General features: G+C 31.3%; 2 protein-coding genes across 4 annotated transcripts in view; one reads left to right on the top strand and one right to left on the bottom strand.

Moving 5' to 3' along the window:
- LOC132697070 (neuroligin-4, Y-linked-like) overlaps positions 1–13,941 on the top strand; it is a 489,753-nt gene that overhangs the window by 413,109 nt on the left and 62,703 nt on the right. For both annotated transcript variants that reach the window (XM_060662334.1, XM_060662335.1), the window contains 2 exons: positions 11,081–11,227; positions 12,401–12,657. In XM_060662334.1, the coding sequence (XP_060518317.1) occupies positions 11,081–11,227; positions 12,401–12,657 (404 nt within the window). The remainder of the gene's footprint in view (positions 1–11,080; positions 11,228–12,400; positions 12,658–13,941) is intronic.
- LOC132697080 (odorant receptor 67c-like) lies at positions 1,484–10,118 on the bottom strand. Of its 2 annotated transcripts, XM_060662350.1 has the most exons (7): positions 9,925–10,118; positions 6,896–7,135; positions 5,582–5,921; positions 2,212–2,311; positions 2,062–2,154; positions 1,845–2,000; positions 1,484–1,756 (listed from the first exon to the last, which is right to left on the bottom strand). In XM_060662350.1, exons 1-7 carry the CDS (start codon positions 10,115–10,117, stop codon positions 1,709–1,711), a joined length of 1,170 nt encoding a protein of 389 aa, XP_060518333.1. In that variant the 5' UTR covers position 10,118; the 3' UTR covers positions 1,484–1,708. The 2 variants fall into 2 exon arrangements, with proteins under 2 accessions (XP_060518333.1, XP_060518334.1); XM_060662351.1 differs by lacking the exon at positions 2,062–2,154.

The following is a 13,941-nucleotide window of genomic DNA, read 5'->3' as shown; positions in this document are numbered from 1 at the left end:
TATTTTTTAGGAGAGAAGGTTCAATGATTTTAATGGATTTATGTTTCTCGTTTACGTCATAACCGTTGTGTTGAAATCTGTGGGTAACTAAACGAACTTGCAAATAGCCTAATAATCAGTCTATGCTAGAGCTTTTCGCAACCTAAACCTAAAATGTCTGACGTCTTAAACTGATGCTCTCCGTACTCTTGATCTTTACGTAATTTTAGATTAGGGAGTAGAAAATACTATATAATGCACCAAGTTTGTTAACCTGCTGCATACTACACTTTTTATAGGAATAGGAAGTAGAAAAAACAAATAAAATCTCTTAAAAGTTTTAGATGTTCTTAATATTGATGATGTTTGCATTTCAAGATGACCGAAGCATGCTTTGTTTGGTATTTCACCATTTGAAAACAGCAAGTATTAATTTTGACATTTATTCTAAAATACTCAGAGATAATATTTAGATATTTTGCCAGGTTATCGAAAAGAAAATCAACTATGCGTCGTAGGCAGACTCTGATCAGACCATGATGATTAGAATCACCTTTCTCAAATTGACTTAATTAATCTATCTAAAGTGGTCCATGCTCTATCTGTGTTACTGACAGTATTTTGAAAAACGGTCAGTAATATTTCAAAATCTGCGGACCGTTCATAAAAGTCAATTAAAGTAAGGCCAAGTGTACCTTTATAGGCTATTCTAATCATCGTGGCACAGATCGTAACACTCTCGTAGGTAGAACCGACTTAGGGAAATATTAATTATCATTGAGGTTGTATTTAATTTTTTTTTTATTTTGCACCCTTAATATATTTGTTAAAAAATAATTGTTTTTGTTGTCAATATGTTGTATAATATGAATATATTTTCACAAGAGAATTACAAATAGAAGTATTTTCAGTTTCTCAAACATGTTATCAGCAATAAATGAATGTATGGCGGAATTATAATTCTAGTGGCACGATAACAACAAGTTGTGAGATTGTGGCATAAATTGCTGCTGCTAATAAATGGATGTGATTTGCCTGCTGGGAATACCTGTAGGAGATCCTAAGCAGATCAAGTCCCGAGCAAAGATTTAAAAGTGTTTTGAAACTTAGTTAGAAGTTCGTCAGTGCGAGTTTAGCGCAATTGCATTCGTTACGGTAAATTAATTCTCATGTTCCTTTGGGAAGTTATTGAAAATATTATTCAAAGATTCATTTTTCGCAAGTTTTACATTACTGAATGATGCCAAAATGTTACGGACATTACATTGATCTTTGTGCTTGCTTCATCAATATTAAAACTCGCAGCACTTGATTTATTTTGTTAATTCTGTTCGGTTTAAATTATTTAATTAGTTTACTTCGTTCAATAGTTTAGTTAAATTTTAGAATATATTATCTAAAAGTCTCCCTTCAGTAAAATATTACAATTTACTTCTAAAAGTTTTATTAGTATATGTTTATTTATAATGTTTTATTAATATATATATAGAAAAAGTGTGCGTAGTCTACTAAAGCAACTCATGAATTGATATTTTGATTGAATCCAGAGAATAGATTTTCTTTCTATAACAATCCTTGAAACATTCTCTTTTGTTTCTAAAGAACAGCGTGCCTTCTTTGCCTTCATATTCCGTTTGCATATATTCTGTTATACTTTTTTTTTTTTAATGAAAAGAATGATGGTAGAAATTTCATTTTCGTCTTCTTTGAAATTTATCTTTCTCTATTTCTAATTCCCGGTCATCACAGTTGTGTACGAATATGCCATTCTGACACGCTAAAAATAATCAAATTGGTAACAGATAAGGGCTTCAAATCGGCATTAATTATTAGTTTCAAGATAATTACGAAATTATTATATTTACCGACATAGCAGCATCAGCTGTTAAGGATCCAAATGGACCTATAGACATACTTAAAGGTTTTTGGCTTCTCATGAGCATGATTTGCAGGAGAACTTGCGTATGGTAACATTGTTCGTACCATTTACTTTCGTAAAGGGCTGTGGCAAGAGCGCCGCTCTAAAGTGAAAGAACAATATTGAAATCATAATGATATTACCATTTGTCAAAGATGCCATGCCTGAACTATAACTTCATCACAATTCCACGCCAAAAGTAATAACTGACTAATCATCATTGCAGCAAATGCTCCATTAAATGCTAGATTTTGTCCCTAGATGAGTTTACATTTACTAATATTTCTATTCGATACTAAGTAAATATACCTTACTGCAATCACTTGACAGACTGCTGTTGCAAGCATTACTGACGAAACGCTATATTCCAAAAACATGACGTGGGTGAAGCATTTATTTACGGCCATAACGTACCTAAAAGTAAAAACAAATACAAAATTAAGGAAATTTAGTAAAGTTTTTGCTGAGTTAACCGCCGTGACATATAAGTTCAACGTTCAACGGCAGAATTGTGTAGCTTCGTGAACGCCACAGTCACTATAATTGTATATGTCTTAAAATATTACAGCTCCGTATGGGTCTACGGTTAATATAGAAATCTAATTTTCCAAATTTTTTAAGTCCGTATCTGTCACGTTGGATGGTAGATTATTGCCATTCTCGGAATTTGCGTTTGCTCATGCTAAGACTAGAGAAAGATGTTTATGACTCGCATTATCGTTCTAAAAGTTACCTTTTTCATGTGCGGACTTGTATTATATGCAATGATATTTGAAAATCCAAGACGTTTTGCTAGAATAAGTTTTACGCTAGTATAACAATATAATATATTTTATCTCAGGTTAGATTTTTTTTAATTGTTGAATATTTAGAAATTTATTTAGAAAAAATTGTTCAGCCAAATATCTGACCAAAAAGATTCTGTATTTGAATAAGTAAATTTATCAGAAAGCGGAAGTGAAAAAATATTTTTTGAAAAAGAATTAATTAATAAATTTATTGGTCACCGAATCTACTCGATAGGCAGAATCACAAACACGAATATCGTCTTCTCTTTTATTGTCTATAAAAACAGAGGAAATATTTTTATGTATAAACATAATTCAAGGAATATTAAAAAAGTCAGAAGAAATAATGTACTGGACAACTAAAAACAATTTTACTACTTCAATATTTCCAAAACTAATGTCTTTACGTCGATATTCATACATAAAAAACATACATTTTTCTGATAATGAATCATATGATGATGATGATGTTCCTAATCCTAAACTAAACAAAATTTGGCCTATTTATGAAGCTCCAAATAGAAAATTTAGTACATTTTATATACCTGAACGAGACATAAGTGTAGATGAAAGTTTGTTACTATACAAAGGACGATTGGGTTGGATCCAGTAAAACATGGTATTTGTATTCGTTTATTATTTATACTGGAAAAGGAATTATAATATAATAAAAATATAACACATGCCTATAACTTCACAGGTTTAGCAGATTCTCTACTAGATATGGGACATTGTGTAACGATCAAAAATTATTACACATCCCCACAACTAGCAGATTTCCTTGTATCCAAAAAGACCGATTTATATTGCCTTTTACTTGATGAAAATCCATTTATCAAAATAAATAAGAACTAAAAGTTCAGATTTTCACGAAATTATATATTATGACATGACAATTGTTTCGACAACAATATTGATGCAAAACAAAACTGATAGAAGAAATGACTGAAAAATATCACTTTAGTACAAACGTTAAGAAAAGAGGGCAACAAAGACATGGGACTATTACGACTAAAGGAAAAACATTTTCCTGACTTTATTCCTCCAACTGAAAAAAAGGCTTTACCTTATAGAAATTGTGCAGTAGTTCAAGATAATGGTGCAGAAAGTATGATGTGGGACTCTGCGTAGTACCTTGGTTTAAAATGTACCATACACAATTATTTTTTTTGTGTAAATTAGAAGATAATAAGCATGACTAATAATTATTTAAAAAAAAATAAATGATTTTTTTTGTACCTAAATTGATAAAAAGTGCATTAAGGGGTTAATCATCAAACAATTAGATGAATTACTAAAATCGTTAACCAAAGCGCCCCAAAAGCCAATACATCAAATTGTTTTATTGCATACAAAAAATACCGCAGAACCTTAGTCAAATCCTTGCATTTTTTGAGTTATCGGTATTTTGGTAATTTTCCCTTTTTTTATGATGTTTTTGTTAAGTTAAAATTCAAGTAAACTCGGACAAATTAATTTATCATTAGAATTGACCTTTAAGTGACATTTAAAGGGTATCATTTTAATTAATTTTTATTTTGTACAGTTAATCCATATTAGTTAATAGTAAAATAAACAAATAAATGACAAATTTTTTAAAATTAATTGCGGTGCGAAAATAATCCTAAAATAAAATATTTATAAGTAATTCAGCGTTTTTTGTACTAATAATTCATACATTCATTCACAATAATAATTAAATTTTTTTTATGTGAGATGCTTGAAATATCGGCCTAGGTCCTGGAAACATACTTTAAAATTAGGACAAAATTATCTAAATTGTCCTATTTCTATTCGAATCTACACAAAGTTCTTGTAAGTGTCCTTCCTACATAATATTCTTAATTTGAAATTTTCAACATTTACAAAAATCTTTCCCGAATTTACGAGTGCTATTTATCTGTTGCCAATGGTGTTCTTTAGGGATCACACATTATGAGTAAGTATTCCATTCCAGTTATTTATTAATGATGTTTATTATTATTATTATCATTATTATTATTATTATTATTATTATTATTATTATTATTATTATTATTGTTTTTTGTTAACTGACAATTGTTCAAAAGAATTGCATCACGATTCTCTTACTCTTAGTATGATCCAGGATCACTGATATGGGGCCTTATCAACAGCATTCGACAAACCGCATTAGACAATGGTCGTATACAAATATGTATTTTTCTTTGAAAATTCCTAATAGATGGGAAAAACATTTCATCCACGTAAATACTGTGGAAATTTAGTATCCTCATGATATAACGATTTTGCGAATTTGCAAGAAAAAATTTTTAAAAAAGCATTTAATAAGGTCGTAATAAAAGCTATTATGCTATTTATGAACAACAATTCTATTGTGAATCTGGTTAAATAGATGAATTTGACCAACCTCCCTCGGTCGTATAGCTAATATGGCAAAAACCCTCTTGAATGATGAGCTAACTAGGATGTTTGCACTTAGGATTATCTCGATGTAAATACGTCATTTTGAAAACTTTGATGATAACCGTTTAAAGAATATCTTATTCCGTTTTGACTCACCTTATCACAATAAACATTTAACAATTTTATTACCTATTTTTATTGAGTAGACCCACTAACAAATAAACTATATACCTTCTATCAAATCTGATCAAATGGAAAACATGACCATTATTTGTCAAAAATCGTTACAATTCTCAGCAGAGAGCTGCTTTGGGAGCTTTTAAATTTACCGATAAGCAGCATAACCTCTGTAAATATAATCAATCAACTAGAAATATAACTCTAGAAATCTGCTAGTATAAATTGATAGTCTTTTTCCGTATAGTGTAATGTGATTTTCTCATTTAAATATTTAGAAATGTTATCGAAACTCTGTGGCTGTTAAAAACTTTTGCATCGGAAAATTACTTACTTAATCAACTTTTGATGCTTCCTGCACAGTAACTTTAAATTTCTAGCGACATCATAACTGATGGTATTTAGGTTTGTACTATCCAAGCAGCCTAGATTCCGGAAGTGATATTGTAGTATTTCAAGTTCGGCCTGAATAAATATCAGCAATGTTGTAGCAAAAATTTGAAGCGTGGGGGCACAAGTAGATGTTAAGACTATATCCACAATTTGTTCTAATAAAAGCCAATTGTAGTATTTGTTCACGTCTACTGGATACCATAATGTAAGAGGAAGATAGATTTCAAGGGATTGATTACTGTGTTTCTGATTCCCGGTGTATTTGTATGTGCTGACCAATCCTACGGAAATAAATTATTTGGTCAATTAAAACTATGAAAATTGTTAATATTCTTAGATTCACTTATACTTTTAAAAAAGTAAATTGTTATATATGGAGGATGAATTTTCGTTGACAAAGTAACCAAATAAACAAAAGCTTGCAGTCTAAAAAATCCTTAGGTATTTTTGGATCTACAAACAACACTGTTGACATAAAGTTGAAAATATGTCAAGAGGTGTAAGACTAGATGATAAGGATATTATGATATAAGATATGTCTATATTTTCCGAAGAGTCCAAAAATATATATAAATAATTTATAATAAGAAAGTTGTTACTTATCCACTCAAAGACAAACATCCTGTTTATATAACAATATAATATTAAGTATAAAAAACTTTTGTCTCGAAGTTTCTTTTTTGGTATTTTTTAAAGGTGTTGGGTCCATCAAATGGTTATTAAAGGGGTCGCCAACAGTTCAATTTATTTTTGACAATTTTTTTAAAAATACAATTAACGGACAAATAATAAATGGAGTGTTACATTTGTAAACAAAATAACCGAAATAGAAACAAACCAATAAGTTACGGATCGTCTACAAAGAGGATAAATTATCAGTTTTGCTTTTTATGTGAAAATTACAAATCAAGCTTCGAACAAATCAAGCAGTCGAACAAAAAAGCAAATGAAGAAGCAAAAGACGCTCCAACTATTTTGAAAGCTTCGAAGAAAACTGCATCAGCTGCCAAAAGTGATGGGCATGCTTCGGCTGTCAGTGTTATTGCCCAAGAGGCATGGGTTGCGTTTCTTCACTCAGCTAGCAGTTGGGAGTAGCATGGTACTAGTTCAATATACTGCACCACTTCCCTTATACCTAATGAATATGGAATGAAAACAAATTGCTGAATTAAATGAGAACGAATATATATGATTTTTCTTATCTGGAAGCTTACTGTAAACATAGTAGTTATAATTCTCACATACAGGCACTTACCCATCTCAATTAATAGAGAACCTCCGAAAATTGCAGAAAAAAACAGAAATTTTGACAGCTTGCTGCAAAATAGTACATGCCTCTTGTAAATTTTGCATCCCACTACATCGTTTTCATCAAATAGAATTGACTCTTCGTGAATTGCGTTGGAAAGGAGTTGCCTAATCGATTCAGACTGATACACAAATACTTTAGTTATTATCAGAACGGCGTAAAAAAATTTTGAAAGAGCTTCGATACCTAAAGATAAAAACAAACATAATGTTTTTGGAGGATCTTTGCTCGAAAAATAAATACTCCATTGACATAAATAATTGCCTTACACAAATTATTTACTATATTAACTAAGCACACAGTTAATATAGGTAATGGTATTAACTTAAATACTATAAGTGACTCAAGGAGTGACTTTATTGAAAGAGGATTTCACAATTAAATTAGAACAAAAAATATAATTTAGTAATAGATTCTTCATAGCTTCTAAGAAATTTAGTTTTTTATTTTTTGATTCATTGTGTAAAATATTTTAATTATCGTCAGAAGTGAGCATTTTTGATTTTTTCTGAAAGTTAAAATCCGAATTTTTATTTTTATGCGCTGTTTTATGTTCGTTGATGACATTGTTAAATGTTTGACCGATATACATTTTTTGATGTGATCTACATTTCAACTTGTAGATTCCAGAGTATTTAGTTTTTCGTTATTTAGTTTTATTGTTTTTGAAAATATTTCTATGGTGTTTTCAGTTTTAAAAGCAATCTTAAGACCAGATTTAAATAAATGTTTCTAAATATTTCTGCTAGATTCTCGTATGTATTTTATTGTTTTATAAATTTTGGATTCGGTGTTTAATACGAGATTAATCTGTTCAGAATTATTTGAAACAGTTTTTTACTTATAATCTTATCTATCAAAGAGGGGTTGTAACCATTCTTAGAAGCTTATTGTTTAATGATATTTTATTCTTTTTCAAAATTTTCTGTGGAAAGTGGTATATTTAATTATAATATATTACTGCGTGAGGGTTTATGGTAAATTTAAAAATCTAATTTGTTCTGTAATTTAGTTATAGTTAAGTCCAGAAAGTTTAAAGAGTTATTTAGTTCCGTCTCTAATGTAAATTTTATACGCTTATATGATGACGTAATATGATTCAAAAAGGACTGCAGTTGTCTTTCCGTTCAAGTGAAACAAGCAAAAACATTATCTTCGTATCTACACCACCAAAGAAATCTTGTATTTAGAGGATGTTTATGTATGATATTATCTACATTGCCCATGAAAATTTCGCTACGTAGAGGACCTAGAGGACCCATAATTTATCCTTCTGTGACCATTATGTTTAAAATTTCTTTTAGAAAGGTGTTGGTAAATGTTGATTATAATGGAGAGTGGGTGCTTTGTATCCGAATTTGATTTATGGTGTAATTCATGAGATCGTATTGTCTTTTATTTTGACACATAAAGAATATATTATATTATTATATTATTCGGTGGAATGCTTGATATATAAGATTATATCTAAAAAACAATTTCAAATAAATCTATCTATCCCATATTATACACCGAACCCAAAATTAATAAAACAATAAAATACATTGGAAAACCTAGCAGCAAAACACATCAATCTAAATTTGGTCTTAAGATTGCTTTTAAAACTGAAAGTCTATCTACAAGTTAAAATGTGGATCATGTCCCAAAATTTATATTCGACAAACAGGTAGAACATTTATCAAACGCATTAACGAACATAAAAGAGCATATCCAGCGTTTTACAATAATTCTAAATCTAAATCTAAAAAATCTAAATTTGTCCGAAGTTATGGAGATTAACAAAATGAGATATTTGATTCTGTTACTTAATGACCAATTGGATTTAAATGCGTCTCCGTTGTTAAATTTAAATTTATAACCATACAAGGGCAATTAAGAATCTATTACTATATATTGTTGTAATTTAATTATGTTAAACGGATTTTGGTCAAGCAAAAGCCACCTCAATTCAATCCTTGTAAAATTTGTTTTCAAAAAAGTAGTAATTGACTTTTTTATTGGAAAAAAATGCATTAAAGGAACGATTCACAGTGTGATTGAAGGGAACTATGAAGAGTGTTAATATTGAATTTTTCATTACATAGAAACATTTCATCCTTTGTAGCTAAGTAAGCTGTAATAATGAAAGGAAGTTACTAGGGAAATTGTGCTGTTGTCATTATTTTCAATTGGAATTAACTTTCCTTCCTATTTGAATTGCTTTTTCTCTTGGCATATTGCCGCTGTGATGGTACTTCTAATCTACTTTTAATATTCATAGTTAACCATGCAGTTTTGAAAGTTTAAACTTTCTAAGGTGTATGCAATATTTTGATATTATCCGCCATCCACTGAATATATCAGTAAATCTTATTTTTCTTGCACTCTTTCAAAGGCGCATCTTTGTCTTATGAAATTAAGATACACTCATTACAAAAGTTTCTTTATCGTCAAGGTTATTAATATGAAGTAACTTATGGCAAGGCATGTTTTCTGAATCTTGCTGAAAATCTATGTTAGAGAGTTCTCTAAAAACCAAATAATACTAAAAATGTCAAAGGTATTATTCAAGTCTTTTAATCCTGATTAATATAACTTGAAAATATTAGTCTTAAAGATATTATCAGAAATATAGTACTCACTAATCTGAGGTCTACCGGAACATCAATATTTTTTGCATATTAACTTTTGCAGTTTCATGAGTCTGCATCTGTGCTACTAGTTAAAACAAAGCCGCGAAATTATAAACGATATGCAAATCTATTCTTACGAGCACAATAGGCATAACTTGATTGAAACTTTTCATAATGAAATGCTACTTTTTTACCACAAAGAAATTGACTAGTAAGGATTTCCTACAACGACTGGTCATTACATTTTACTTGTAATAAACTATCATTGTTTTGAAATAAATAAAGCTCGAGTACACTAAGCAAGCAAATCTTACTATCTATTATTTACTGCAAGACAAATTCATTAAATTAAAAATTGGGTACCTGCAGTGACATCAGTACGAAACAATTTGGGAAAATTAGCAGCTAGTAGAACTGGCGTTGACACGTACACGATTTGCGCAAATATCGAGTACAAAATATATAGTTTCTTCTGCGAAGTCGACAAATTATCTGTTCCTAGTCTCCATAAACCATTGAATATCATTGTGGAGCGGACCAGTTTAAATAGCCCCATCTTTGAGGCCATCCTGAAAGTGGAGACGGTTTCCATCGCAGTCACATTTTAAGGACGCGTCGAGCACTTTAGAATGCATACTTAATTAATATCGGCTTCGGAATAAACATACAACACAAGGAAAGTTTGATTTTGAGGCGGGGTCAGTTGTATGAAATAAAGACAGGTGCAAATTTCAAATGGCATTCCCTAAGACATAGCCGTACATATGCGCAAAAAAAAAGGTTCTCTCTGTTCCCAACTCATTTTTATACATTGTCAATTTAGATGACGATTTCTATAAATTTTACTAATATACATTATTTTTTGAGTAGATAAGTGGCAATTTTAATTGTAGTTTTAAATTTTATCACATTCACTTCAGGTGCCCGCACATTTAGATTCAAGAGTTATTCACTAGACAGATATTCATACAAGAAAAACGCTTAACAATAAAAGTTTAATTATATTTTCATTTGTTCATTTAATTAATTTTCATTTTATTATAATTCCTTTGTATTTTGAAATTTTATGTTTTCTTTTTCTCTTGACAGGATGCTTTACAACACTGGGTTGGATATCGCTATAGAGACATGGAGACTTATTTTTATTATTATCATATCAACATATTGCCATTTACCTACGCCTCTGTATACTTCCTGGATATTTTTTTAATTTTATCCACGTATTTTAACGTTTCGTCGTCTGTGAGTAAGTAGACACGCGTTCATATAGTATGCCAGACCGCAATATCAATTCTCCGTAAACGCGAATGGTAATAAGAGAGCGCTACTCTGCTGAATTATTTATTGCCCAGCAAATGCCTCCTGCAAATTAGTGGCTTTTTGTTCCCTTATGGCGAATAAGGTGCATAGACCCATATTGTTACATCACTGGTAATAAATCGGTTTCTTCTATCCACGAACGGAAGCATTCCAAAATCTGCATATGCAAACAATAACATTGACAATTATCTTCTTTCAGTTTCAGGTGAAGTTCGCCATCCTGTGATAGTCTATGTACATGGCGAATCATTTGAATGGAACTCCGGGAATCCGTACGATGGAAGCGTTTTGGCATCCTACGCAGATCTAGTTGTAGTTACATTAAACTATAGGTTAGGTATACTAGGTAAGTCACACTTCTTTACATTACCTGCTCAAACTTCTGTGCTAATTTGACAATAGCTAGCTCTATTTTTGAAAAAGTTTATTTTGGAGCAAGTGAGCAAACATTTCTTAACTTGTGATGGAGATAGTGATCCTTTATGTCGGACTGCACACAATTGACAATATAATGAAACTCAGCAGAAAGTGTACGAGTGTGTGTAACTTATTTTGTTAGACTGAATTTGCAATTTTATGAACTACAAAAATTGTAAATATGGTCTATAAAGAAAAATTCAAGGTCTTCTATTGAAACTTCAAAGTCTAACCTAGTTGTTAGTTAGATTTTAAAAATCATTACTAAAAGGTAGTTGACACCGTTCGAAATGTAAAAGGAATAAATGAAGTGATCAGAAAAATCTGGAAGGAGGGAGGGGAGATATACAATTGCTAAAGTAACGACGAAGGTTGATTCTTGATTGCTCTGTTTCAAAAAAACAACGACTAAATAAAAGTAAGCAAGATGAGCTAAATGGTATCCCTCAGAAAAAAAAGAAAAATTTGATGGAATATTCACTAAGGAGTCAGTTCCAAGTAAATGGACGAATACCCTATTTACTGCGAGGGAGAGGATAGCAAGAAGAATACTATTAGTATAAAATCGCCAAAAAAGCTGTTTTTAAAATGCAGAACCAAAGATATAAAATAAAATGGTTCAGAATCACAATGAGAAACCTAGAATTGCCAAAAAGTCGCTGAAATTGGCATCTAAGTATAGTTAAAGCACTATAAATAAATTTTAAGAAGAGCAATGGTACGTTAAGAGGGATTGACTTTGATATTTGGGAATGGAGGAAACTTTACTATCCTATATGGATAAATTAATGCAGGGTCACTAAATATTTGCTAGTTGGTTACGTTATTGGTGACGTGACTGAGGTTAATGCATGATATTATAAATATTCACAACACTACGGCTACAAAATTTATCACAGTAATATTAAAACTAGTAACGAGTTACATAACGTAGTGTTGTAAGCATTTGAAGCGTACAATATTTCAAAGGTTTAAAGATAGTATGCGTTGTTTAAGTGTATAAAACAAGTGTTAAAACAAGACATTTTCAATATAAAATGCTCATAAAATTTGTTGGAAAACATTTAGAACTATCGCAATATCTTCTTATATGCATTTTCAGGTTTTTTAAATGCCAATCCGGCCCCTCACCTCAAGGCCCGCGTTGCAAACTACGGCTTGATGGACCAAATAGCAGCCCTCCATTGGATACAACAAAATATAGCCTTATTTGGAGGTGACGCTAACAACGTCACCCTGGTGGGTCATGGTTCCGGTGCCGCTTGTATCAATTTCCTTATGATCTCACCGACTGTGATGCCGGGTCTATTTCACAGGGCGATACTTTTATCAGGGTCCGCATTATCGTCTTGGGCATTGGTAAGCAAAATATATATCGGCGCCCATAGTTTTAAGGGATTGATATTTTGCCATATTTCGTTTTGGTGTTTGGAATGTTTATTTTGGACTCGTGTTACTTATCGGCCTAACGTAAACAGTTATAATTATATCATTCATAATACTGTGGACCCACTTTGGTATTTTCCGAAGTGAACGGAACGTGAACCGGTGAAGACAGTCTGGCTTTATAAAAGCACTGGTTAGGTCGGATTTTAAGTAGCTCTTTGGATTGGCCATTTTGTACTTGATTTAGCGGGTCGCGGATCGTCGGATTCCCTTTAATAATCAATTAAGCGATTAAGCGAAACACTATGTTGTGCATTCTTTTAATATGTCCCAGAAGTGTAACCCTATGTCGCCTCGCTCGCCATCAGAACCCGCCCACCGGGTTTCTATTTCTATTTCATTTATTTTATTATATTATTTCGATTATTTCTTACGATCTCCGACATCAGCAGTGGGCTTAGAACTTTTCGGTAACATTCGGACAATGAAAGTGACTATAATGACCACGATTAGTGTAGTGCTAAATAAATGCGTTACTGTTTGATGCATGAACTGCAATTGAAGAAAGAAGAAAAGAAAATGAGATACAGTTCTTGCAGACTTTGCAAACACCGTATATTTATGGGAGTCACGAGGAATATTTTGTCACTTAAGACTTTTTGCTGTTTTGTTGCTATGCTGTGTTGTAAGGCTGATTAGGCAAACGGTTGGCTGTATTTCCCTCTGGTCGTCATACTGGATCGAAGCGCTAATCTTTGTCGTTGCCCTATAGTACTGAAATTTCCTATAAACGGCATTCGAAACGCATAAGTGGTGGGCATAAGGCAGTTTGATATGAAAATAGTTTAAAATATGGCATATTTCGCTCCATCTTCGGGCGAAAAGCTGGTCCGAGAAGTCTAATCCTATGTTGCCTCGCTCGCCATCAGGGTTTCTATTTCTATTTTATTATTTTTATTATATTATTATTATTATTATTATTATTATTATTATTTCTTACGATGTCCGACATATATACTATAATAAACTTAATACAAGCGACAGTGGTTTAGCCAATTGTTTGTTAACCGTGTTTTATTGGATACACATTTTTATACATTTCACACAATTCAAGAGGGACGCCATTTGGGAAAAGCCAAAGCGAATGATAAGCATTTAAAAGATATTTCCGATTAAACAGGGTGTTTCATACATGGTTAAAAATACAAAACTATATTTTTCGTGAATGTAAAACAAGAAATGATTAAGTTATAGAGT

This window comes from Cylas formicarius, unplaced genomic scaffold (assembly GCF_029955315.1).
Source record: "Cylas formicarius isolate icCylForm1 unplaced genomic scaffold, icCylForm1.1 PGA_scaffold_1__22_contigs__length_36826433, whole genome shotgun sequence".
Taxonomy (NCBI): domain Eukaryota; kingdom Metazoa; phylum Arthropoda; class Insecta; order Coleoptera; family Brentidae; genus Cylas; species Cylas formicarius.
Note: the sequence above shows the minus strand (reverse complement) of the source record. Positions and strands in the feature narration are given on the sequence as shown.